The sequence below is a fragment of the Amblyomma americanum genome, chromosome 4, assembly GCF_052857255.1.
Source record: "Amblyomma americanum isolate KBUSLIRL-KWMA chromosome 4, ASM5285725v1, whole genome shotgun sequence".
In the NCBI taxonomy this organism is placed as follows: domain Eukaryota; kingdom Metazoa; phylum Arthropoda; class Arachnida; order Ixodida; family Ixodidae; genus Amblyomma; species Amblyomma americanum.
In genome coordinates this window covers 105,139,703-105,165,363 of record NC_135500.1, presented here as the reverse complement: position 1 = coordinate 105,165,363, position 25,661 = coordinate 105,139,703, and the positions used below count along the sequence as shown (strand labels likewise).

General features: G+C 43.5%; 1 protein-coding gene and 1 long non-coding RNA gene across 2 annotated transcripts; both read right to left on the bottom strand.

The window, feature by feature from the left end:
• Window positions 1–9,412: 9,412 nt before the first annotated feature.
• On the bottom strand, window positions 9,413–13,213 carry LOC144129733 (uncharacterized). Its single transcript, XR_013313926.1, has 3 exons — window positions 13,110–13,213; window positions 10,884–10,994; window positions 9,413–9,489 (listed from the first exon to the last, which is right to left on the bottom strand). It is a non-coding gene; the product is annotated as an uncharacterized LOC144129733 (long non-coding RNA).
• Window positions 13,214–13,423: 210 nt separating this feature from the next.
• Window positions 13,424–18,849, bottom strand: LOC144129732 (antigen 5 like allergen Cul n 1-like). The gene is made up of 4 exons (XM_077663819.1): window positions 18,591–18,849; window positions 16,427–16,514; window positions 14,344–14,516; window positions 13,424–13,432 (listed from the first exon to the last, which is right to left on the bottom strand). The coding sequence occupies exons 1-4, from the start codon at window positions 18,825–18,827 to the stop codon at window positions 13,424–13,426; spliced, it is 507 nt and encodes a 168-aa protein (XP_077519945.1). The 5' UTR covers window positions 18,828–18,849.
• Window positions 18,850–25,661: the final 6,812 nt, after the last annotated feature.

Genomic DNA, 25,661 nt, shown 5'->3' with positions numbered 1-25,661 from the left:
TGTGGATTCTATTCCAGCCGGTGTCCACATCTTTCAGGTCAGCAGCCGAGCACAATAACCACCGAGCCACCATGGCGGACCACTTGTCGGATTTTTGCTATGTGCGTTAGAGAGACAGTGTTTGGTATTCTATTCCAGCCGGTGTACTGATCCGGAGTTCCCGGGTTCGAACCCGACCGCGGCGGCTGCGTTTTTATGGAGGAAAAACGCTAAGGCGCCCGTGTGCTGTGCGATGTCAGTGCACGTTAAAGATCCCCAGGTGGTCGAAATTATTCCGGAGCCCTCCACTACGGCACCTCTTCCTTCCTTTCTTCTTTCACTCCCTCCTTTATTCCTTCCCTTACGGCGTGGTTCAGGTGTCTAACGATATATGAGACAGATACTGCGCCATTTCCTTTCCCCAAAAAACCAATTATTATTATTCCAGCCGGTGTGGTCCCATTTCGGTGGAGCTGAAATGCTCGACGCGCGTATACTGTGTGATTTCAGTGCTTGTTAAAGAAGCTCAGTAATAATAATAATTGGTTTTGGGGGGAAAGGAAATGGCGCAGTTTCTGTCTCATATATCGTTGGACACCTGAGCCGCGCCGTAAGGAAAGGGATAAAGGAGGGAGTGAAAGAAGAAAGGAAGAAGAGGTGCCGTAGTGGAGGGCTCCGGAATAATTTCGACCACCTGGGGATCTTTAACGTGCACTGACATCACACAGCACACGGGCGCCTTAGCGTTTTTCTTCCATAAAAACGCTGCCGCCGCGGTCGGGTTCGAACCCGGGAAAAAAAGAAGCTCAGGTGGTCGGAATTGTACGGAGCCCTACACTTCGGCGTCCTTCATAGCCAGAGTTCCTTTTGGCTTTCTCGCGTAATCTAGTGAAAGACATTCTCTCTGGTATAGTAGAAAACATCAGTAGAAAGAGGAGACATGTTCTGTGGAATTATCAGTGCTTTCAACTTATTAAAGTTAACGGCACATTTTGCATTCGATTTTAAATTAGTCCGACGCTCTCCACTGGGCCGCCCTTTAATGTCCGTGCGTCAGTGTGGGACATAACCCGACAAACTGGTATTTTCAAGAGCAATACGATGAAAGAGAATTGAATCTGGGGCTTCTAACTTGGTGGTAGTAGAGCCGTGAAACTTTGATTTGAGACAGTTTGATCCACTCTGCCGTAAATATTGACCGCATAAAAAAGGTGTAGGTCGATATTGAAATAAAGCCTGGGGAGCATCCTTACTTTGCCGATTAACCTTTAAGACCAGTGCTTTGATGCTGGTAAAACTACACAAAACGATTCCAAATGCTGACTGAGTGGTAAACAAAATCCACTCCCTGATGAAAAAAGTATCTGGCCATTGTGCTAGCCTGTACCGCTAACAAATCCCATACGAACTGATAACCTACTGGTGAACCCTAATTATGTACCTGATCTTCACCAACTGGCCTCGGCGCGTGTCAGACATGCGGTGCAGCGGAAGTGCTAAGAATCTTCTCATGGCGACAGGCCGACTTTGAAGAATGAGGCCGCCTACCTCTCATGTACAATCCTGCACAGTGAGCCGAGCCCAGCTTTTCGTTTCAGGAGCTATCAGAAGTCGAAAATTGTTTTTTGAGGAAAATAGATGGCGCAGTGACTGTCTCAAATATCTCGGTGGACAATTGAACTTCACCGAAATGAAAGGAATAAAAAAGGGAGTGAAAGAAAAAAGTGGCGCCGTAGTGGAGGGCTCTGGAATAATTTCTACCACCTGGATATCTAACGCGCTCTGACATCGCATAGCACACGGGCGCCTTTTGCCTCAATCGAAACGCGCCTGCCGCGGTCGGGTTCGAATCCAGGTACTTCGGCTCAGTAGACGAGCGCTTTAACAAGTTTGGTTTAGGTTTGGTTTATGGGGTTTAACGTCCCAAAGCGACTCAGGCTATGAGAGACGCCGTAGTGAAGGGCTCCGGAAATTTCGATCACCTGGGGTTCTTTAACGTGCACTGACATCGCACAGTACACGAGCCTCTAGAATTTTGCCTCCATAGAAATTCGACCGCCGCGGCCGGGATCGAACCAGCGTCTTTCAGGCCAGCAGCCGAGCGTCATATCCACTCAGCCACCGCGGCGGCTGCTTTAACAAGTAAGCCACCGTGGCGGGTAAGAGCTATCAGCCGCGATTTGCTGAGTCGGGTGCTTTGTAAGTCCAAGAGGTCTGGGGATGCCTCATCGTCTCAAGAAGGTTACGCACCATAGCACCAGAAAGTCCGCTCCCGTCCAGGTGACGCTTTCCTGCACCATCAGCGCCACTTTATCTCACCAAATTTTTTAACCGCATAGCTTTACTTGCATTTCTCACCCACCCAAAGATGATTGCGCACAACTCAGGAACGGTCACGTATTGCGCTACCGTGGCCTAAAAGACAAGTTAGAAGGCTCTTTGTTCAAAGTTTCAAAGTTGGAAACCCGAAGAATTCACCAGCTTTCACTAGACTGTGAAATTATTATAAATAAAACTGATAATCGCGGTAAATACAATGTAGAATTGGCATATACAGGAACATAAAATTGTGAATACGTGCTTCACGGGTTTCATGATAATGTGCAGTTGTTAATGAAAAAAAACAGGTAAAATGGAGCAAAGCCAAAGCAGTGTACTGTCTGGTGAAATCGTTATGTATGCCACGCGTCGCTGCTTCGATCGCTGCTCTCGATCTAAGAAAGAAACTTCAATGCCTTTGGATGAAAACAGTCCCTCCTCACCGGTCCTGGCAGCAGACGCTGCACGGGGATGGCAGGGCTATGATATAGAGCTGAATCACGAGTAGTGTACACAAATGTCTATATTTTTGAGAGTCTTTACATCAGCATTGTAACGCACGGCTCTTTCATGTCCAGCATTCTTAGACAAAAATTGTGAATATTAGAAAATTGTAAGCTACTGTTTTGAATACTTTCAAGGGAATAGTCTTTTCAAAATCAATACCTTATAGTGTTTTCGTCGCTCACATCGAGCAGTTAAGACTGCCATAGAGAACCAATGGGAAACGCTTTTGAAAACAAAAACGTTCATAGCAAAAAAAATGAATGCCTGCCGACGGGAGATCTCTGGATATATTGATTGTTATAGCGAAATGTTACAACAGATCAGAAAACTGCGTATTTATTTATTTATTTATTTATTTATTTATTTATTTATTTATTTATTTATTTATTTATTTATTGCTATATCCACAGCGCCGTGAGGTATTACAGTCGCGGGGCAAGACAACTCAAACAGAGTCGAAAAAGCAGGGAATGCAGATAAAAAGCAAATAGGCAAACAACTGAATTTACAATCGAAGAAGCATACAGGCAACCTCTTTACAATCATTGAAGAAACAAGGGCTTAATTACAATGCATATTTTGCAAAGAGGAAAAAAATACATCAGTGGAGGTAATGGTTACAATATCTTGTAAGAGTTTCATCCATTCTCGAACTATTTGGGGGCAGAAGGACATCGTGAAGTTCGTTTTACTTCTGATCTCTTTAATCTCTTTAAACTGTTTCCGTTCAAAAAGGCTTTTTTCCAGAATGGTTGGGTATGACCAGTTATTCCTCAGACCATATTGCAGTACTGTTTGAGAAATACCACTACAGCATAACCTCCACGTTAGTAGGGAGAATGCATCGCATTCGTTCAGTGACATCAATTCACATGACAGCTTGCACTGCAGGCAGTCAACATGCTCCTTCCAGGTAAGTTTCTCTGAGAAATGTACACAAAGGATGTTACAGAATCCACAATCTCTAACTTGTCAGTGACCAGAAATACATTAATCTTTTAAGTCAACATTTTTCCTCCAGGTATGTATAAAATTGCTTTGTTTTATTAGGTTAAATTTTTAAAGAATTCCATGCAGCCCATTATCCTATATAACACATAGTATTATTAGCCTTAGTTTCTATATCTGATTACAAGGTTGCTGTATTAAAAAAAGGACGTGTCTTTGCGTATGAAAAAATTGTAGCCTTGGTAGCGCCGTGTATAGTGTAATTTATGTCGAACAAAATTAAGAGTGGTCCTAATTAAACGCTTCCTTGCGGCGCATCAGCGATAACAGGTTTGTTTGCAGATGTCGTTTTCTGATATCTACGAATTGCGGTCTGTTGAAAAAAGCACATGAACAGATCCGCGCGAACCGTACTTTTCTAATTTCTTAAGAAGGGTAGACCTATTGATTAAATCAAAATGCTTCGAGAAATTTATGCATATTCCCGATGCCATGTGTTTACGACAGAATGCGCCTATAATAATTGTTTTGATTGCCGAGTACTTTTTCTGTAGAACGGTGATTTCTAAAACATGTGTAAAGTCTTGAAGCAAACAGTGGCGATTAAAGAACGATAGTGGTCTAATATGCGTTATTTTCTCGATACCTTTGCAAAATGCTAGAAGTATGCATATAAGCCGACAATTATTTAGTGCAGTCTTATTCCCTCGGTTAAAGCCGGTAACGGCGCGGGCAATCTCCATTTCCTTGGGAAACTTTCCTGTAGAAAATACTATTTTGTAAATATGGGGAAAGACAGGGCTTATAATACAAAGCACACACTTTACTGGGAGCTAGGTGCAGTAAGGAAAAGCGACGCTCGCATTCCTCTTTACAGGTATGAACTGAGCGTAGCCGAAGCTGTGATAGTCGTGCTCTTGGCGATCTGGGGCGAAGACTGCATTAACGCGTATGGTATTGCACGAGCGGAAAGTGGCTGTCCATTACGATGCAAAATGTCTGGAATAGCTGGATTAGAGGTAGGCTGTAACAATGTATTGAATTTCCACGAAATCACGTCACTTCGTTCGTTATCAGGATCCGTAAAATCTTCCTACAAAATGAGCACCGTTTGCCACCCTGAGCTTATGTTTTGGAGTGTTTCTACTACTCTTGAACTTGTAATTCAGGTCTTCGTACCTAGATTTTAAAAATCGGACGAACATTGGGCACACAAAGCGTTTTTCCGTTTAATGATATCAAAAAACACAAAAGTCAGCCAAGGTTTCCGCGCTTTAGATGGCCCCGTAACTATTTCGTGCGGGAAGTGAGCCTTGTAAAGAATGCTGAAAATATTGATAAAAACCTGAACATGCATTCACTTTGGAGAGCCCGGTAAATGCCATTCGAAGTTTGCTTAACAATAGCGCTGCGAAAGGCCTCAAGATTTCATGAAGATTTCATGAACTGAATATAAACTTGTCTTCCAGTTTTCTGAGTCCTAAAACGGATTTTACTCATTTGATAATAATACCTATATGGTGAATGATATGATTCTATACAACGTCACTCTCTAATAGTCAATATTAATGTTTGAAATCTAAGGAGGTTTAGGAGGTGCCATCAACAATTACACAATCGCTTTAGTTGTTTTATTTGAAAAACATCGAGATGTAGTTAAAAATTAGAGGTCCTTTTTGTAACTGAGTTTATTAAACCATCTTTGTACGGACGTCACGCTCTGAAACAAGATTCATTTTTTCTTCTGTAGCGTAACTCAAAACCTTTCAAGGAAGGCAAGAAAGCGGCTTGCATCACCTGATGATGGTCTTTACGCAATAGAGAAAAGATTGGCACGTTCTCATTGCCACTGGTTGCTGTATCAATTTTGAATACAATGAACGTACATATAGACGTGCGCAAGTAGTTGTGGAATTTTAGAAAGCTATTTTTCAAATTAATTTCAAAGGCTTCGCCCAAGCCGTCCTATGAAAATGTGCAGTTGACAGAGGAGCAGCGAAGATAGCGAACACAATGACCAGTCTTTGGGCGCACGAAATACACAGGTTTTTGCTGATTACCTTAGTAATATACTTGCGACATACTTATCTATTAGAAGATTGCACACCTAGCTTCTGCGGACTATGCACCGCGTGCGAATAATCATGACAAAAATGTGCGCAGTGCGACAGACCGCGTGCGTACAGTATATCAAAAATAACTGTAGGAAATAAAAGTGGAAATAAAAGAAGAGCGGTCGAAGGAGATCAATACACCGCCGATCTGATTCTAGAAGGTGCAGTTATCATAACACGACTGTTTGCAACGCTGCATTAGAAAGGCCTCTGGAGTTCGGGTGTACGAGAAGCATTGGGGAATGCCAATGTAATACAGAAGCAGGAGTACAGTGACTAGACATAACCGAATATGTCTCAATTTTTTGACAGTCACTGGCTGCACGAGATTTACACAGCAATTAATGGTGAATCCAGAAACCAATATTCCAGAATTCCCGTAAATCTTAATGAAACAAAAAAAGTCTGGTGTTTGGGAAACGTACATTGCAATAAAAAAACGTATTCTCATCCAACGTAATGTTCATAAATATGCAGAACATGATTGGTCGTTATCCGCAGCTTTCATAGATAACGAAAAACGTTTCACTTACTTCAAATATAAAAAGTCAAATTGGCGATACGGAGTAAGTCTGTATACAGCATACGTATTTGTGGTTAAAAAAAAAGAAACCTGACAGGGCCGTTATTCTTCAAAACAGCGGAAATTATCGTCCGCAAGGGGTTGCCAGAGCTTACCAATCAGAATGAATTTAAGGTGCATAAACACAATTATTCTCTCAGTTGTCACTGGCTAAATGCATTTGAAAGGAATTCAGATGGCCGCACTAAGGACTCCATAGACCTGTTAACAGAGAAAACCGCCATTACGTGTGATTTCGCGATTTCACTGTTATGGTACTTTCTGGTAAGTGAACCGTGCGATAGGTAGTGAAATACTCATGAATAGGAAGATAGAGTGTGCCTGTTCAAATCATGTTGCGGCACGATATCGCAACTATAAGGCACATATTACCAGACAAATAAGAATGTGTAAACCACTTGCACTCTTCTAGAACTGGCAGCTGGGATCCAAACAGGGTGGGTAACGAAAAGCGTGAAAATTAAATTATTGGACAGCTCCACGAAAGAAGATTGGTTAAATTATAAGGCAAAAATATAGCAGCATGGAAGCAGGAAAATAGATGTCGGCAGCCACTGTAACCAAGAGTACTTGTTAGGTTATCAATATCGATAAGCAGCTACTCACACATAATAGCGTCGGGCTGCAGCATTTGGAGAGAGACAATTTTTTTAAAAGACAAGCACGAGTTCAGGAAAGGCTTTAAATGTGTCAAAATGCACTAACGAATTACTTTCCAACATAAATAACATTTTCAAATTGATGCGATATTGTTATTCATTGCAAGTTCAAAAATACATTGCGCATCTTCCTTAATAACTAAATCAACTTCACTTCGTCTGTAAAGCAGAAGTCACAGACGATGACGATTCTTTTCGAAATTTTGAATTGTGGACTAAAGCACCCACCGCTTTTAAATTTCCCCTTTTATCCCGTTACTACAGACTGCTGCATCTGGGCTTATCAATAACCTCTCTGGTCAGGCATCTCATATTCGCGTGAACAGCTCAAACTCATTAGTGGTCAGTCATTTGTTCTTAATGATGCAATGTATGGCGTACCGTAATTTTGGATCTTATAACCATTCCTGTTAATCAGCTGTAATGACCTGCCATTTAACATTACATCAAAGATGTTATCACACATTAATGATGCGCTAAAGACTGAATGTTGTTTTCATGATTTTATTCTGTTTGATTTATTCATGTTGCCTTACATGCCCCAAGCTTTGGAATATTGTGTCAGGGGGGATTACATATATGGGGGTAATGACAGGAGCATGAATAACATGATTATGCAATACTTACAATATTTTTTGACTGTTAGTACTGGTCACTGAAGAGTAAGAACATCATTATACAGTAGTTATCGATGCATCAGCAAACAGAAAAAATGGCCGTTAGTTCGGTCCTAAATGTAGCTGGATCAAAGACGTTCACGATGTGTTGCGGAAGACAATTCCGGTGAATAATAGCCTGCGGCAAAGCGGATATATTGAATACAACGGTTCTACCTTAAAGGCGTTGAAAGCTTAGGTGGTTGTTTAAACGGCGTGAGGTGCGGTAAGGTGGCGCAAGAGGCAGAGTTGAATGATTGATGCCATAGACTATCTTGCGAAAGAGGAGGATTGGGGCGAATAATCTCCGTAATTGCAATGTAAAAACAGAGAGCAATAATTTTATGTTTATTATTCTCGACTGGCAGTTGCAATTCTTTACTGTCCTAGTTACATTAAGTTCACAGGTGACTTTGTTACGGTAAATTTCTCTCTCCTGATACAGAGAGTGCAACGTATCAACCTGCATTTTGGCTATGAGAGATGCCGTAGTGAGGACTCCGGATGAATTTAGACCATCTGAACTACTTTCATGCGCGCTGATATCGCAGAGTACATAGGTGTTTTTGCATTTCGCCTTCATTGAAATGCGGCTGCCGCAGCAGGAATACACTCATCTCCAGGCCGAGTGGATGCGACATGGAGTTGAAGAAAACTAAGAAATCACGGCAGTGTGAATGTTGTGTGGCCAAATGTGGCCGTGTGGCCATTATTTACAACTTCAAAGAATAGAAACGCTGTTGCCGCTAGAATTTAGCTCCCGTAGTTACTGAAACTCGTGGTCTTATTTTCAATAAGCATTGGAGAAGTTGCTCCTTGTCCATCTATCACAGAATAAGAACCTTGGCATTTTTTACCATTTCCTTCAAGATTGAAATACCGCAAGACGAGCGTGCTAGCTAGTAGAGAAAATCCGAAAGAACCACTGAGAGAAGTAGTTACACGATTTAACGTCTGTGTGTAGGAAATGTACTCGCGATATTATGATACCAGCACAATCGTTGATTGTGACTAGCTTCTGTTGTCGTGCTTATAGTTCATATGCCGCCCGAATTCCTGCCCGCTTCATCAGATAGTGGCACAAAAATATCTATGCACACTTTCACAGCGCCATATTTCTGTCAGGTCTGCACGACATTCCTTGCTGCCTCTGGTTGTGCATATCCCCTATATGCGCAAACAATATCACTGGTAGAGCGCAAGTTTCTCGACCACCCAAGAATTGATACAATGCTCATATGGAGCGTTTTTTTTTTCATTTTCTCTTGATACCTTTTAGTGTCGCAAAGATTTCTCTATTCACGAAGGCGAAACGCAACGCTTCCTTGACTGCGTTACAATAAAGGTCCGCAACAAAGGCTAAGGAAACAAACGGTAATGGCATTTACACCCTGCATAAATACGTCACTCCAGTGCTAAAAGAATGTATCACGTGTTTATCTCTGGGTGTGTAACTAAGCACAAAGCTTTATATCGCAAAAAAGTGCACACGCAGGGTCTTTTCAAGACCTCGCTTTTCGTGCGCTAAACTACTGCTGACGTAGACAAGACTGTTGAGCGAAGGTCCCGAAAAAGGACGGCGATGAATGACGGAACAGCAACGTGGCGCAGTCAGAATCATGTCAGCTCAAATACAGAGCCAGATAGCTAGCATAATGGCCAGGGCCATTGGTCTCCAGTTCCATTCATCATCAGTGAGCTCGCCTTGGTTGTCTTCTGAAACTCTGAAAGGCGTGAAGAAAGCATTGGGGGCCCAACTGAGCACGAAGTGCCCGTAAGTTTCTCACAAAAATGTCCGTTATTATTTCAGGGCCAAAACAACTACACGATTTCCACTGTTCTTATTTAGACAATCTATCACAATTATCAGCTTAAGCGGGGGAGTATGAGAAGTCTTTATAAAATGTGCACGGGCTGCAGGCGGCTATGCGACGCTATTATTTAAAAGAAAAGTTAGCTGCTTACACGCCTTAAGAGGTTAACCAATGTACACTGCGCAACAGAGCACGCGCAGGCTTTACAAGCTCAACAATACAGAACGAGAGGAACACTGAGGCACTTTGTCTTATGCTATAACGAGCCCCATGAGAGTAAAGAAGCTAATGCGATGTCAGCGGGAACACAACCGCTCATTTGGTCCTCAATACGCGCTCAGTGCTAAAACCAACCGTAAATGACATTCAAAAAAGCAAATGCAGCGCATTTTTATCCTAGGCAATGTAAGTTTGGTCTCATTCAAGGCGGGACCGAAAAATATTGTTTAGGAGCGTAATATTGCATTCAAAAGCACCCCAAGGTCCCCATTTGTACAGATTATAAGGTAATTTAGTACGCTTTTTTTTGAAGGACGCTCAACTCCAGCCTTGATATAGGACTCGGTAATTAACATCCCTTCTGATATATCAACTTTCATATCACAGGCAGTTGATGCGAATGAATTTTTCTCCTACATGATGGATGCGGTAAATAATTATAAATGTACCCTTGCGTTGATCGTATAATATTTTTTTGCGCAAGGCAGGCGTGGTTTTGTGAATTTACTACTGATGCTTACAATAGCTGGAGTACTACAGAGATGCAGCGAGGCCAATGAACACCGAAGCAGATAACGTTGTTTATTTTTAAAAAAGACGCTGTCTCTGAGCTGGTTCGGAAATTTGCCCGGTGTTCTGCCTATGCTCCTTACGAAGCCGTATCAGTGACGCCAAAACCGTAGTCACATAATGAAAAATGAACACAGCAATAATTAAGTGGCTTCATGTTATGGCTCCACGGATCTGAAATAAATCGCCTAAAACGATGGTGTGAACAGAATGAATAAAAATACAGTGCTCGTTCATATTACAAAGAAATTAGCCCCATTTTTTTAATATCGCCTTTTTAATTTTTGTCAGCGGATTCATCACAGGAAACATTGAACTCAAGATTAGAGTTCTGTGGCGGCCCTGACGCCATCAGTAACTTACTAGGGCATGAGAGCTAGGACTAAATCTTTCATGTAGTGTCAATATACACTGCAATCGTGTTACCGGGACTGTAGAGTAAACTGTTCGCACGGCTGAACTATACGAAATACAAATTTTACCGCTTTAGCGGCAGTACTCTCCGTGGTTCTTACTTTCCATAATCGAGGCGGCACAGGCCGGACAGCTTCTCGCAGGTGGAACCAGGGGGGCAGCGGCTACAAGTGGCGCCTTCTTCATAAACGGGCTCACCCACAATATTTCCTCTGAAATGGATAGCAACCATGTAAAGAAGCGCTGAATGTGCTGAGGCGAATATAATGACACCGGCCAGGGGAATACAGGGACATAACAGAACTACTCGTAATTGGTATGAAAACATCAAAGCGAACCTTGTGGTTTCTTCTCAGCAAAATGGACCGAAGTAAGCTGCTCGTTCATATGACAAAAAAAATTAGCAATCTTTTGTTACTATCCCATCTTTCAATTTTTGAAAAGAGTCATCACATCAACCACTGAACGCAAAAGGCGTGTTCTACCTACTAACATCGTCATTATCCGGATATTACTTTCAACTTATAGCTTACTTCAGCGAGTAAACCCACCGTAAACACCTTCTGAGAATTTAATTCCAACATGTAAAGAAAGGAAAAGTTCACTATCTCTTAGAAACAGGTGCTTCACTAATGCACTGCTATTGATAATTTCGCAAACATGCACTCATTGCGAAAGAATAGCTCAGTTTTGCTTCGCAACATAAATAGCTATCTGGATGCATGTTATATTTTGTGTAGTCCTAAAACGATTCTCTTAATTTCTTATAAGCATGCATCGCGGCCCGCGAGACATAGCAGAGCATTAATTGCAGCGCACAATAAATCAAGTCCTAAACGCTCTATCTTCAGTCCACAAAGCTAGAACTTGAAGTGAAACGCCACCCGCTTCATTACTCATTTGTAAGGCTAAGCGTCATTCTTTGCTTTCTGCATATTTCCAACCTTGAATGAAAATAGGCAGCATGCATTACGCAATATAATTTCAAGATTTATTAACGCTTGTCTATACTGAAGCACCCGTTTCCGACACCACAGTGCACCACCTACTGTAGACATGCCCAGGAACTTTGCTGGTGCGCGCTCGTATTCTTAAAAAGGCAGGCCTGTCTTGCACTAATGACTCAGATTTCACTTGTGGTTACCGAGAAACATGTATGCTCAAAGTTTGTGCGAGTTTTTACGCATAACCGCACTGCGTGCATTTTTGTAACGCTTCATAACGTTCAACCACAGCGGTGGCCTAGTAGGTCTGAGCATCCGCCTCGCATGCGGGAGATGCGGAGTTCGATGCTCGGTGCCGCCAGGTACCCACCGGTGATACAATGGGTACAAACTTCCCCTGGCCTGGTGCTCGGCTTAATCAGGGAGAAAGGCTTGGGAAATGGGCCTTTGAACCCACCTTGAGCAATCGAAAATACCCTGTGCTGTGGCTCTGTTTGGCCGCAGATGCCCATGCGCAATAAAGTTCACTATCATTATCATCATCAGCTTCATAACGTTGCTTAAAGAAAGCTCACTTAATGCCGCTTGGCAAATTTAGCGCTAGAAAAAAAAAATGTGCCGATGTATAAGGGAAAAGAGTAAACTTAAATTTAGGACAACGCAGTGAGCTATGTAAAGGAAAATGACAGGTCTAATGTCAAGGAAGAGAAAGAGGGTAGAGTTCGCCATAGAACAAACGCCGGTTAATGATGTCCTAGTCGAAATCAAGAAGACGAAATGGGCCAGGGCAATGCATCTAAGGCGAAGGCAAGATATAGATGGCCGTAAGGAGTAACAGACTGAATACGAAGATAAGGTGCAAGTGTAGCTGGGGGCGACAGAAAGTTGGGTGGGCGGATGGAATTAAAAACTTTGCGAGGATAAGGTGGCTGTAGCTGGCACAGGGCAAGATTAAATGGAGAGATATAGGAGAGGCCTTTGTCCTGAAGTGGGCGTAGTCAGGCTGATTATTGCGATGGTGGTATATACTGCTTGATCCACCCTTGCGGACAGTGTGCCCAAACGGTGTCCGCCCGGCGACAAAAGCTGAAAGTCTTCAGGAGCCCACGAGCTTTGGGCGAGGTGCTAGTGCTCCTCCGGTAGGTAGATTTATGTGGTTATAATTCCAAGCAATCATTGCCTTCAGGCATTAGAAGTAGTCGCGAGGTGTCGCTTTGTTAGCCCGGCAGTACTCCAGTGGAGTGCTCCACACAAGGTTGACCATGCGTCTACGTTCACTAGCCTTTTTCTAACCTCTTACACGAACGCAGCAAAAGTAGCATTCAACAGCTACAAAGCATCGAATTAACCGGAAGTTTTCTTTTCTCCCTTTTCATAACTCACCCGGGTCCATAATAGCAAGTGAGCGACCTTTGGTACGGGTACCGTCCAACGTTGTATCTTCGGGTGTATGTTGCCACGCCGCAGCCTACATTCTGCGTGTTCGCCCAAATCGTCTGTGTGAGGAGCAGAAAGTCAGTGCGGGCACAGATGAGACACTGACACTTATGAAGGCTAGATTTGGTTATGACGTAAGGTTCAGCACAGCTTGTTGCCCAAGACAGGCTTAGAGTATCTGAATTCGCATGCCTTTCTCAAAGAGGGCTGTCACAGATTTACTTGAATTGAAATATGTACTGTATTCTTTCAATTTTCCTCTATTCCAACTGCGGAAGTGCATTGCGAAAAAGGCCTTTCACTTATGCCGTCTCAAATGGTTTTCGTGTACATAAAACTCAAAGTATGCTGGATTTCACCGCATTTCATCCTTGTAATGTCATCGCTGGTGTCATATCACAGGACGCCATGAAGTGCTTAGAATCAGCCTAAAATATCAATTTGCATTGATGGACCAGTACTTCTTTTCACAACGATTGCACTGAGCTAAAATATGCCCAAGAATTCCCAGCATAGAATCGCAAAACTATTCGCGCATAGGAGAGCACATGAGTGGCCTCCATGTTTGTTCTTTTAATACGACGATTCTAAATACCGCGGGGATGGGTACGCCATAAAATGTGCTTACACAAATGTAGCTTGGCTGGTTTCGCCGCTGATAGTTTAGTGCCAACTCTCCCTTCTATTTATTGCGATCGAACTGGGTGTCGTGCTACTGAATCTACACCATTTATTGTTTGTGTGCGCAGATGACTGAAGCCACAATGCGATACTCTTGGTAGCCCGGCACCTCTGTAATTAAGAAGGGCTTCAACACGTGCATGTGCGACAGGCTTTGTTGTGCTAAGTAAACCAATTTGTGAAATGTTTATGCTGTCTGCCAACGCGCTAGAAAGATTGCTTTCACATTCTTAGGGTTAATAGACATCTCGCCAAGGACAAGTCACCTGCACTCAAGGAAACAAACTTCACAACCTCATACGAGAGTGGCACATGTGGTGCCTTCGCTGTTGCCAGAATCACAGGTGAAACGCAGCTCGGACAAGATACTTTGAACTTTGTCCCGTATTCTAAAGCTTGATACCTTTAAAGCTTAGCCTTTAACTGCGTTAGCCGAACAACAGCAACATTGCGGTCGGTGCCGGTGTGATCGTTCCAGAAATCCAGAAACGACGCATACCTGCGTGAACTGCTCGATGCCGCTTTCGCTGTTGCGGTAAATGCTTATTACGTCGTCCTCGACGTCCTTGTGTTCGCTTCTCCACACCTTGATGTGCGGTAGGCTGAGATGGTCCGTGTACGGATCCGAGCTGGCTTCCCAGCCTATGTTCCGGCCAACTGTCGTGAACTTGACTGCACATACAATAAATCAACATTTACGCTAACGCTCACCGCCGCATGCGGAAGGCGATACAATGCAGATTGCTGCTGAATGCATGTTCCCTAGCTTTGAAAAATGTTAGTCTGCATATTCTCAAACAGTAGAAAGGGTGAGGAAGTGCTGACGATGGTACAATTTGTAACGCAGAAGTAGTTACGGGAGCAGTGCTACAGGCATCTTCTTTTTCTTCAATGTTTCCGTTGTCGATGTAAACGTGACAAAAGAAATGTAAAAGCCAACTCCAGGTTTTTTTCGAGATTCGCGATTCAAAATCGTCTACTATAGCTTCCTTCGCCGTAACGCATTCCGACAGGTTTGGGAGCCGTGCTGCAATGGATGCCTGCGCAAATCGGGTTTAAAGTTTGCCGTTTCCGTGTCGTCAGTTTAGCCGGTTTATATGCGTAACACTGCGTTAGCGGTGTCACGGGCATTAATCGCACGTTATTGGCCACTCCGTCCGTGAACAACTGATTTGAGGCACGTATTAGGAAGTCTTAGGCATTTTGAAAACCAAATCTTAATTTATAGTCGCTATTAGAGCCATTCAACGCGACTACAAGTGTTATTAATAATAATGTCTCTGACGTTAATGCGGTATAAACCAGAGCATCGTCCGTGGTAACGAACGAAGTTTTGGTTTCTGTTTTTGTTATTGCTGTTTAAAAGCAGTTTTTAGGTACTTTGAAAACCGTTCTGTTGTCATTCAGTCATTCAGTCAAGATGTGGGAAAAACCACCGGAGTTGCATTTTACTCTGAGCGTTTCTTGCTTATAAGCTAAGGAAAAACGTTGTAAACTGGAGATCAACAATGCAGCCAAGATTTACCGGCAAAATTTTTGTTTCACCTTGCATTTTAATGAACTATACTACTTTGCGTAATGTTTTGCTGGCGCAAACTTTAAGAAGAAAAAGAAGGAAGTTTCAGCCCACAAACCAAAGTGAAAAGTATCTAAGTCAGCCGGCTTTCTCTTCTGTTGTTATATCACTTCGCTCGTATTGTAAACAGCCTGTTAGCGTAATATAGATCATTTATTTTAAGGACACCAAATGTGGATTTCTTCAATCCTATTCGATTTTATGTCGTGAGACTCCACCCTTTCAACATTTCGTGCCGCTATGGCGGCCATTTTGATAAAAGGTTGGATGTCGCTTTAGAGTTCGAAAAATTATTTCTGATCCTTGCCTTTTTTCAGTTCCGTGAGCAGCGATCCATGTCCTTGAAGCAATTTAAAGCTATGTAAGCGATTAGGGAATGAGCGACATTTATCCTTTCTCCCCCATCCTTTCCTACTGTCCCTTCAGCTCTTTTATTTCATTTCTCCATTCTGCCTGCTATCCTTTACTTCTGCTGCCCCACCTAAGGGGCCTCCGTACTATTGGCAGATGCCGGGGCCAGCAAAAATCTTTTTCTTCCTTTTGATTTTTATGTTTATTTTTATTTTTACATAAACACTGCCACTACTGTTTACCCAGCAAGAAATTGTTTACATTAAAAATAATTCTTGCGCAAAAATGTATGCAGAAATGAATAGATGAGTTCATATTTTGTAGTGCAGCCAGCATACTTCCTATGAAGAATATATTATTTATTTATTATAGCATTCCGCTCTTCTGTATTCTTCAGCGTGAGCTCTTTGCGTGCTCGAGGGGATGCTTGTGGCGCGACAAAAAACACAAGAGACAGAGACGAACGGGACAAGCGCCACTCTCAACTGAGAGTGGCGCTTGTCCCGTTCGTCTCTGTCTCTTGTGTTTTTTGTCGCGCCACAAGCATCCCCTCGAGCAATATGAACCAACTCGCCCAGCAAAATGTTTTATTGAACTTCTTTGCGTGAAGTTAGAGTTTTATTACCCAGCAGAGTTTTTAACATTGAGAACGCACCTGCTTTTCTGTCATATTCGTCCTCATTGGCAGCGCCGCAGCGCCTTGCGTGCGCCTGAGCCAAATCGGCTAGCTCGTCGTCCCAACTCTGAAAAAATATATTTTGCGTATATCATGAACGTACAGTACGAATACACAGAGTTTCACAGCCTTCGGCCAATCATCACACTAGTACCCTCTGGAGCTTTATTGCGGCCGTAGGAACATTTCGTGAGAAGGAAGGAAGCTAATGCTTTACGTAGCGCTATAAAGGATCGAAGCTACAGCATCTATTCTATTGAACTGTTTTAGACTGTGCACTGAAGAAACAATGCGGAAACATACATTCTTAACTGACGTGCCAGTTTTGCACGAATTAAAGGCTCCGAAATGTGCAAATTGCTCAGCTGAAGGATTCCTCTGATGAAGGACAGGCTTTTGAACGACACGAATTAAAAAGTGGAGTTTAGATATGTCCTCCGCAATACTTCGAAAACAGACATTTAGGTTTTTGCTTCGGTAGTGACTAAAACGCCGTTTCGACTTTGTCTCGTGTCTACAAGGCAGCATGACATGTTTAATTTGCGATTGTATCTGGCTTCTAGATGCTTAGGCAGAAGGTCACCACGTAAGGATGCTGCTCCTCGACAATGACGCGATAAATTCTCAAGCACGCCCAAAGTTTCGATATAAGAGTGAGCTGAACGGAAGCAATTCACTCACAGGTGTTGCCACATGGAGCGTTAGGAAATCGCCAGTAAAAATACGGCAGGAAAAGTGTAAATTATGAGTTATTATAATCTTCGAGCCAGATACGCTGCATGCGCCAAGTGTGAAGGGCGAAGAATGACCACCGATAATGTTGTCTACCCCAGAAGACGAAAACAAGCCATAAGAAGAGGCAGAAAGACACTCTTAAAACAATGGGCTCCTGAGTCTGCTTTCACTGCGGCATGTGATGATCACATGCCTGGCCTGAAAGAGCACGCAGACTACATGCGATCTTACGGCCTCTCTGAGTTAGTGGCTTTCGGGCTTACATTCGGAAGACGAGCTCATCGAGCGATCGCAGCCGCGATGGCAATCGTTTTCCACGAACGCAAAATGCAGGAACTACCGCGTAGATTTTGGTGGCCGTTCATCAGCCTTTGGTGGTCATTACTGCGCCGGAACCATCTATTCATGCCGGCTTCGTGCACCACGCAAAGTGTTATTTCTGCGCACAAAAACTTGTCTCAATGCACACAGCGCCCTCTGTTTGATATTGGCGTGTCTCAAAGCTAGTCGCGATTGGGGAACACAGAGGCAGGGGGCGCGCATATTCTTTCCAGTAACTTTCACGCTGACAAAATAAACGAAGCTAAAGAAGTTATGTTATTGTACGAGAACATACCATTCAGAACGGCCTGCAAAAATCGCCTACGTAGCTTGTCTTAGCCGCTCATTTTCAAGCTAGGCAGAGTTTATGCATCTCATAAATTGCGTACTCATATCAACAAATTGACAAGAGTACGATAGTGCTTTGTTTTCAACTCAGCGGCTCCTTGGGTAACTATATCATAATCACCAGGTCACTACACCCACTGCAGGGAAACGGCCTCTCCCATGTCTCTCCAATTAACCCGGTCCTTTGCCAGCTGCGCCCACCCTATGCTTGCAAATTTCTTAATCTAATTCCCCCACTTAACCTTTTGTCGCCCCCTGGTACGCGTGCCTTCACTTGGAATTCCCTACGTTACCCTCAAGGACCAGCGGTTGTCTTGCCTTCGCATCACATGCCCTGCCCAAGCCCATTCATTCCTCTTGATTTAGGCTAGGATGTCAGCCTCCACGTTTCTGCCCCGTAGGTGAGTGCCGGTAAGATACAGCTATTGTACACTTTTCTTGAGGGATGTCACTTGAGGGTTATTGAGGGGTAACTATATACTAAAAACGAATTCCATAAAACACGGAGAAATTTTTTCCGACAAGGGACGAAATGCGCTCGACCATTGTTCGTACTAAGTGTCGTCTACGTCATGCTATTATTCACGGCTCGTCAAAAAATGCACCAACTAGCCCGACGGCATTTTTTTCTACCAATAATTCACAAAAGTATTCCAGCTGCACTTCATGTGGCTAAGCCACATACTGCATCCCTTAGCTGGAAGTAAAAGTCAACCACTTTTATCTTTCCGCCTCTTACCAGCGCGAGCATGTTGGTAGCCGGCTTGAACTTCGGGAGGTGCCCCAAGGCCACCTGGCTGCGTAGTTTGTTGTGCGCCCGGAGAAGCTCGGCTTTCTCTTCGGCGCTCAGGCCGCTGCTGATGTTGTGGCAGTTTGGATTGGCCGATTGTGGAGTGCTCATCTCCACAGAACCCTGCAGCTGGGCTTTGACCGGCCATGCCGCGAGCAGGACGAACGCAAAAAGAACCTCAGACATCTCGCACAACTTTGCTGATAGATGGGAGAAGCTGAAATAGTGAGAAAAGGGCTCAATAAATAAAAGTGTTGGGATCGGCGTAAACGTAACGAGGTGGTGGCCACGGCAAATTATGCAAAACCAAAAATCAAATAAAGAAAGCGTTCTTTATGATACGTGTTTTAAATGCATGAGTAAATGCAAGAGGCGTGATAATCATGGCTCAGGACCATGACAACCAGACCGGACAACCCCGAGAGTTTATCCCGCGAAGCAACTGTGTGACCAAAAGGAAATAGGTTCTTGACTCCAAAGCTTTCAGTTATGGTGGTTATAATTGTATACGCATCAACGCATTTAATGTGTTGCACCTTTGTTCCTGTGCGCAATTTATACTACTAAGATACCGGTCAGAGGCTGACGTTGTCTGCAGTATGAGTACTTTGCTACTTTCATACTAGTCGAGTGTTGAGCGTTTCCTATGAGGAATAATCAGGAGAAAAAAATCGACACTCTCAACAGTTCTCTGAGGGCAAGGTGTACCGCAATAGCCCCCCTGTCCACAGTTCATAACGGTAAGGTGCCGCACTATAAGGCGCAGAGACGTCCCGAACACTTCACTCTTGTAGAATATTAGTGAATTGTGCTGGTCAATCAGGAGCATCATGTTCTGCCCCACGGTGTTAAATGCGTGTACCATTGCTTAATTTGGATGGGGTTCACGAGTCCGAAGAGCCATTTTCAAGGAACTGGCTCGAAAACTGAGTGCTTTCTCTTCATCTGACGAATAGAGGCCGATTTATGCGGACCTTTAAGGTTGCGACCACAACATAAATAATGGCCTTTACTTTGTACAGACTTCTTATAGACTCCACTGCGTTCCTATATATATTTTAAGATAATTCTTGTCGTCTATTCATAACCAACAGAAAAAAATGTGCTTAAAGTGTTTGGACCCAAAATGTCAAGATTCGACACATCTCACCAATCGTGTACAATATGTTAACATTGATGGCTATCATTAAAATTTTTTACCCCTCACTTCAGGCATTCCACAAGGGAGTCTATTAGGCCCGTTGTTATTTCTAATGCATATAAAAAATATCGTTACTGCTATATCGGAACCGGACGAAATTAGAGTCTGCCGATGTGTGCATTTTGTCCAATGAAATCAACAGCCCTAAATACAAAACACTCCATAACTCTAACCTCCAGTAAATTGACACATGGTGCAATAATTGGGATATGCAGCTTAATCCCGCCAAAACAGTTTTTATGAAAATCGCCAACAAAAAAATTGGACACTCATTCCCATACAATCTTACATCGCAACCTCTTGTAGAAGTTAATATAAATATATCGGTGTGACCACAACTAATAATCTAAGTTGGAGCAGTGATATTGCCAATACACGCTCATCTTCCCACAGAAAACTTGGTCTTCGCAACAAACTTAAAAATGTTCCTTCCCGGGTAAAACAGTTATCACGCTACAACCTCATCAGACCTAAGCTGGAATATGCTTGCACATTCTGGGACGCTTACAGCAGGAAAAAAAAATGAGGAATTAGAGGCTGTAAAGCGGAAAGCCCTTTTCAAAGTATCGCACATCTGAGTCTTCCTCCATTTTAGTGAACGAAAATTCCATCCCGCAACAGCAAGGACGAAGGAAAATTCAGAGATTAAAATCCTTAATTTTGCTGAAAAACAACAAACTTGCCATGAGTTATGAATCCAGCCTTGCGTTCCTTACATCTCATCCCACGAGACATCATTGCGCACATTCTTTAACTCCGTATCAAGCAAAAATTAATGCCTTTAAATATTCTTTTTACCCGCGTACTATTGAGCAATGGAGCAAGCTGCCTTGTGATGTGATTATGTGCATTGATTCTGCTGACAAATTGCTGGCGGCTTATTCATGGTCGTGTTTCGTATTTATGTACGTTTCCTAGCTAGAGCTGAATATATCTCACTGTATTTTGCCTGTTACTTATGTTTCGTACGATGAATTTATATTCACAAAAATATATTGTTTTTGCCCCTCCAGTTTGGGCCCACTAGGGCCTGCAGTGTTTGTTAAATTAAAAAAAAAATATTACTGACAGTGCTTAGGATTTGTATTCGCTGCAGTCTAGTCAATTGATTTGTTTATAGAAAAACTTCAGACTGTACTGAAAAAACGCTATGACGGTCTATAGACTGTACAGAGAAATTTTTGTAAGGGGCTGCCGTCCCTACTGGAATAGGCACGTCGAGTTCGCCCGTTTCTAGCGCGCGCGGTTCGATGTACCGACTAGTAACCCAAGGCGTTTGTTCATCAGAGAGGGCAATCCTCGAGACTTACACTTAAGCGGCATTGACATTACGTATAAGAAAAGCGTAGTCACGTACTGGTAAGGAGACCTCTGCCCACAGTGCACAACATAGCAATATACTACAGCTTCTAAAACCAAAACCTGCGGAAGGGCTTGCGACACAGTGCATAAGACCGTACTTCGGTCTCGGGTGACTAAGTGGTGGGGTCGGGAAGCGCAAACATTTTAATTTATGCGCAGTTTATGGAAAGCGCATATGGGAAACTCTCTTTCACTTCTGAGTTCCCTCGACGTCGCTTGCATATGCACTACTTATAAAGCGTTCCACAGGTGTAGGTACTGCGCAGAAAGAGCAAGAACCGTCTCACTGGCTGCTTGTGCCTGCGAAAGTGTTATTCATCACACGGACTGGTTATTCCCCACTTTCCTAAAAAAAGCGAAGCAGACTACTACTAGTGCATGGACTGCTTTGGCCTTGTCGTTCCAGTGAAATTGCCTGAAAAATGAATCTGCTTTCTGTGCAGGCGTGCCCTAATAATTGGAAAGGCCGAATTTCAGGACTCTCTGATAATAAGGTTTACAGCCATGTGTTAAGGGTCTTTTAATTCGCACTTCTTGTTCGTGTTCAGCCGTGGCAGTCGGGCCAGTAAACCGCAGGTGTAATAACTGACGTCTGGACGGCCAATGCTAGATGCGCCACGTGTGTAGTCTGAATACCCAGGAGAGCTACGCAATTTATTTTCCCTCGTAGGGAGAATTAAAGTAGTGTATGCCTTACAGGAAGCGTGACAGTAAACGAAACAGTAGAATTTATTAATAAATTGACTCTGGTTGCATGTACCTCCCTTCTCAGAACACTGTTATGATTAGGATGTTTACTGCCAAAAGCTGCTTGGCCTGCCTGCTGAGACCTGGGCAAAAAAGCTCCAATACGTGCTTCCCCATCTACTGAATGTTTCATATGGACATATTTCTCCACTTTTCACATTGTTGGACAGTGCTACTGATGAGACAGCGAACGCGTTTTAGTTTGTCAGCTTTATTGCAACAAATGCAGAATAATAGTTACGGTCATTACCACTTCATCTATTTATTTTTCTGATATTGATCATATCCCTTTGTTCTCTCCATTTTCTATCTCTCCCTCCGTTCCCTATTCCCACGTGTAGGGTAGCATACCGGGCGCTGCCTAGTTAACTTACCTGCTTTTCCGTCTTTCTCTCTCTCCCTTTTCTGCTATTTCTTCACTCAGCCTTGACTCAAGGAATAACCGTAATGTGCCTTCTGTTTACTGGCGATGCTGACGTCGCCTTTCTTAGATATTCCCCTAAACGGCTGGCAGCAACTGCCCAGTTGACAACGGCCAATGCAGGCTTGCATGTGCTCTCGATTCGAAGGCTGCGTCGGCTACACAATAGGATATTAAAGACACATTCGTCTAGAGAAAACTGGCAAAATAGAACAAAACCACGCATGCCGATATCCCGCGACAATATATCGTTCTCCACAATGACAGGAGCATGGATGTCACATGTATTTGTACTGCTAGCAGTGATTGCGACACAACTGCTCTGTGTTTGGCACAAGTTCACAAATTCAGTTGGTGATTTCCTAAACGAGGTCTGTGCGCAATTCGGCGGTAAATAATCATAACAGACTCTGTTACCTTCGCTACATACAGAAGCATGCAAGTTTCCGAAAACGGCTAAAGTCTTGCGAGTAACCATCGAAATGCGCCACCTACTCGCCTAACAACCAGCGCAAGAACAGCTTCCCAGCACGCTATCATTTTTAGACGCATACGTATGCACATTCAGTCCTGGCGGGAAATCTGAGCGAGGACTCAGAAGTGGCGGGGAAGAGGGAGGGAGGACCAGATGCAGCGCATGGGATAAGTCAGCGACCGATTTCTGTCACGCGAACGCGCGAATTTTTTTTTTTCGCTTTGCAGCACCCAAAGAAAACGCGACACAAAAATTCCGCTGCGAGCAATTGTCTGATACAGACAGACGACAACGGTCACCTCGCATGGCCGAGCAGCCTCCTGCGTTGTCGATCACTGTGTTGAATGATGCAATCAGGCGCACGTACTTGCCAATCAGTAGCCGTAGTGAAAACGGTTCCTTCTCTTTCATTCAAGCTTATAGTCTTGCAGCGAATGTAGAGATAGGGTGAGCCCAGACCAAACAATCGTCGCCCGACGGGGAACGAAGTGAGCACCTGATAACACGACTGAGCAGTCGTACAGATATCAGAGATTACGAAGCAGTCTCGGTACTCTCCTAAAGGCGCGAACTCTGCTTTATTTCGGCTATTTCGTAGGCGGCCATGAAACCATGAAGAAAAGAGAAAATTTAATGCGCTTAGGTTGAGAAGTGCGAACATGCAGGTATGTAACATACAGCAAAGAACAGTATGAGACGAAACAATTGGCTCATGCTGATTCAGTTCGATGGCGCTTCTAGGGCCCTTCCAACAAATAGGTGAAGACCACACCACTTTACCGAGTAGTGTGCCTTCAGTTAAACTACAGCGTTTGTTTATAGCCCAGCGGTATAAATAAAAAAAACGCTAGTTGCTTGGAAAGGCCCCTAAGAATGCATAGCTGCAATGCCGTTGTTTATATTGCAGATAGCTGGCAAGCGTGCATTGATTATTAAGGACCTTCAGTGGAACGTTATCGGCAGTTATCACGGGCTTGCAGTTTCGGTGTCATACTGCGAGTTGCTAGGCATGTGACGCGCTAATGCTGCGCGTTTTCCGGAGGTGCTGGGAAGAAGACATTCTGCCGTAGACCAACACAGAAGCCCTGAAGAGTGTTTGAACGTGTTTCGACGCGAGAAATAAAGAACACATTTTAAAGCATGCAGTGGTATAGGTCGTGTTGAGCCATGGCTCCGCTTACGTTGTTGTACCATAAGGAATTTTTGTTCTTTCCGTCGTACGGGCCACGTGTCTGCCAGGATTGAAAAACACACTGAGCCTGTCTATCCCCGTAACCACCCCACGACCACCTTTAACATAACTTTTCAAGAACAAAATACACTAGACCACGAAATGCAGGCAGTCAGGATACTGCGCATTTTACTGTCGCGATCGCAGTTACGGTCTGGTTAAAATCTCTTGCGCGTCCTGCAGGCGACTTTTGCTCTTAGCTGAATCAAATTTGCAAACTGCAGCTGGATCTTTTTTACACACTTTCCTTGGTGTGGTTTACTATGGGTGGATATCGCAAATTGTTTGCAGTGGCTCAGAAACCAGTTCAAAGACTCACCTCTGCTCTGACGACTGTGAAATCTCGACACGAAATAGGCACCCTGCAAAAGAGCCTGAAAGCCAGTGGCACAGGAGAGGAACCATAAAAAAAAATGCCGGTCGCTCCGAGTGAGTTAAAACATTGAGGTTGAAAGAGAGAGGTTGAGGTTGTTGCAAGCTATAGGTGAGGTTAGCCTCGAGGATTCTGCCGGATATTGCAGATAAGCAGTTTGATCAGCGAACTTCATTAGACCAGTTAACATTGACTTCTTAGACCTAAGCTGTTGGTCACCGCTCCAATTTGCAAGCCCTCTGGGTTTGAAGTATTTGATGGTACCCTTTTGAGCGCATAAAATATGATGAGACAAAAGCCATGTCTGCTTGGTACGTGGACATAGGGAACACATATTTGTTTGTAACAACACTCACCATTGCCATGAATGCAATATGGGCATTACGAAGATACAAAAAGCTTCTCTCTCAGCCTCACTGCAGGATAACAATGTCCCGCAGTTTACAAAACTTCTGCCCAAATTTTAGTGCTGTAATGAACAAGCTTCGACTGTGAGCTTAGTATTTCATTTGCTTGGGAACAATCTTATTCACGGCTCTGAATTAGTCTGAAAGCACGATCGACAGGTTCTTTTCTGAAAATTTACCACTTAAATCTCTTTCGGGGAAGCACGAAAAAAGAAGGATAAGCGAGAGTCACTCATTACGTGCGTCAAGAGTGCTGGTCGCACCATGGGGAGCAAAAATCTTTTCTTTTGTTTGTCACGTCATGTTACATCACTACGCGTTTCAGATTAGTGCCACGTGAATGCGTATTAAGGGCGTCAGGTGCCTTGAAGAAAGAACAAAGAGAGTCAGCAAAATTTGTGGGACGCTAAGAAGCGATCGTGACCTGCCTGTACTAACCCCTCAGCGCAAATAGTCGCTGATTGGTGGTTTACCTGGAATCTCTTGGCTGCCTTCTGTTGGTTTCGTCTTCTTCTTGTCTAGACCGCAGCGATGACACGGCAATGTTGAAAAATACGGGCAAAATCCGATGAACACAGCTAAAAGCAAGCAAAATATTTTCCTTTACGATGTGATAACGCTTATAAAGGCTGTCAGCTCCAGGTAGAAAAAGCTCCGAAATTCCAGAAATGAAAGCAAAAAACCTCACTACCTCAAAAATGCGTACCTAATGCCAGCTGGGTGAACCGACTGAGGTGCAGAAAAGACGGTGGACATTATGACACTAAAAACTGAAAAAAAAGTAAATACGCATTTTGTCCAAG

Coding starts and splice junctions, on each gene's coding strand:
- LOC144129732 (XM_077663819.1), bottom strand. CDS start 18,827: ATGTCTGAGGTTCTTTTTGCGTTCGTCCTGCTCGCGGCATGGCCGGTC. Junction 16,515..18,590: donor CTACCAACATGCTCGCGCTG/GTAAGAGGCGGA, acceptor ATATTTTTTCAG/AGTTGGGACGACGAGCTAGC. Junction 14,517..16,426: donor CGAATATGACAGAAAAGCAG/GTGCGTTCTCAA, acceptor TTGTATGTGCAG/TCAAGTTCACGACAGTTGGC.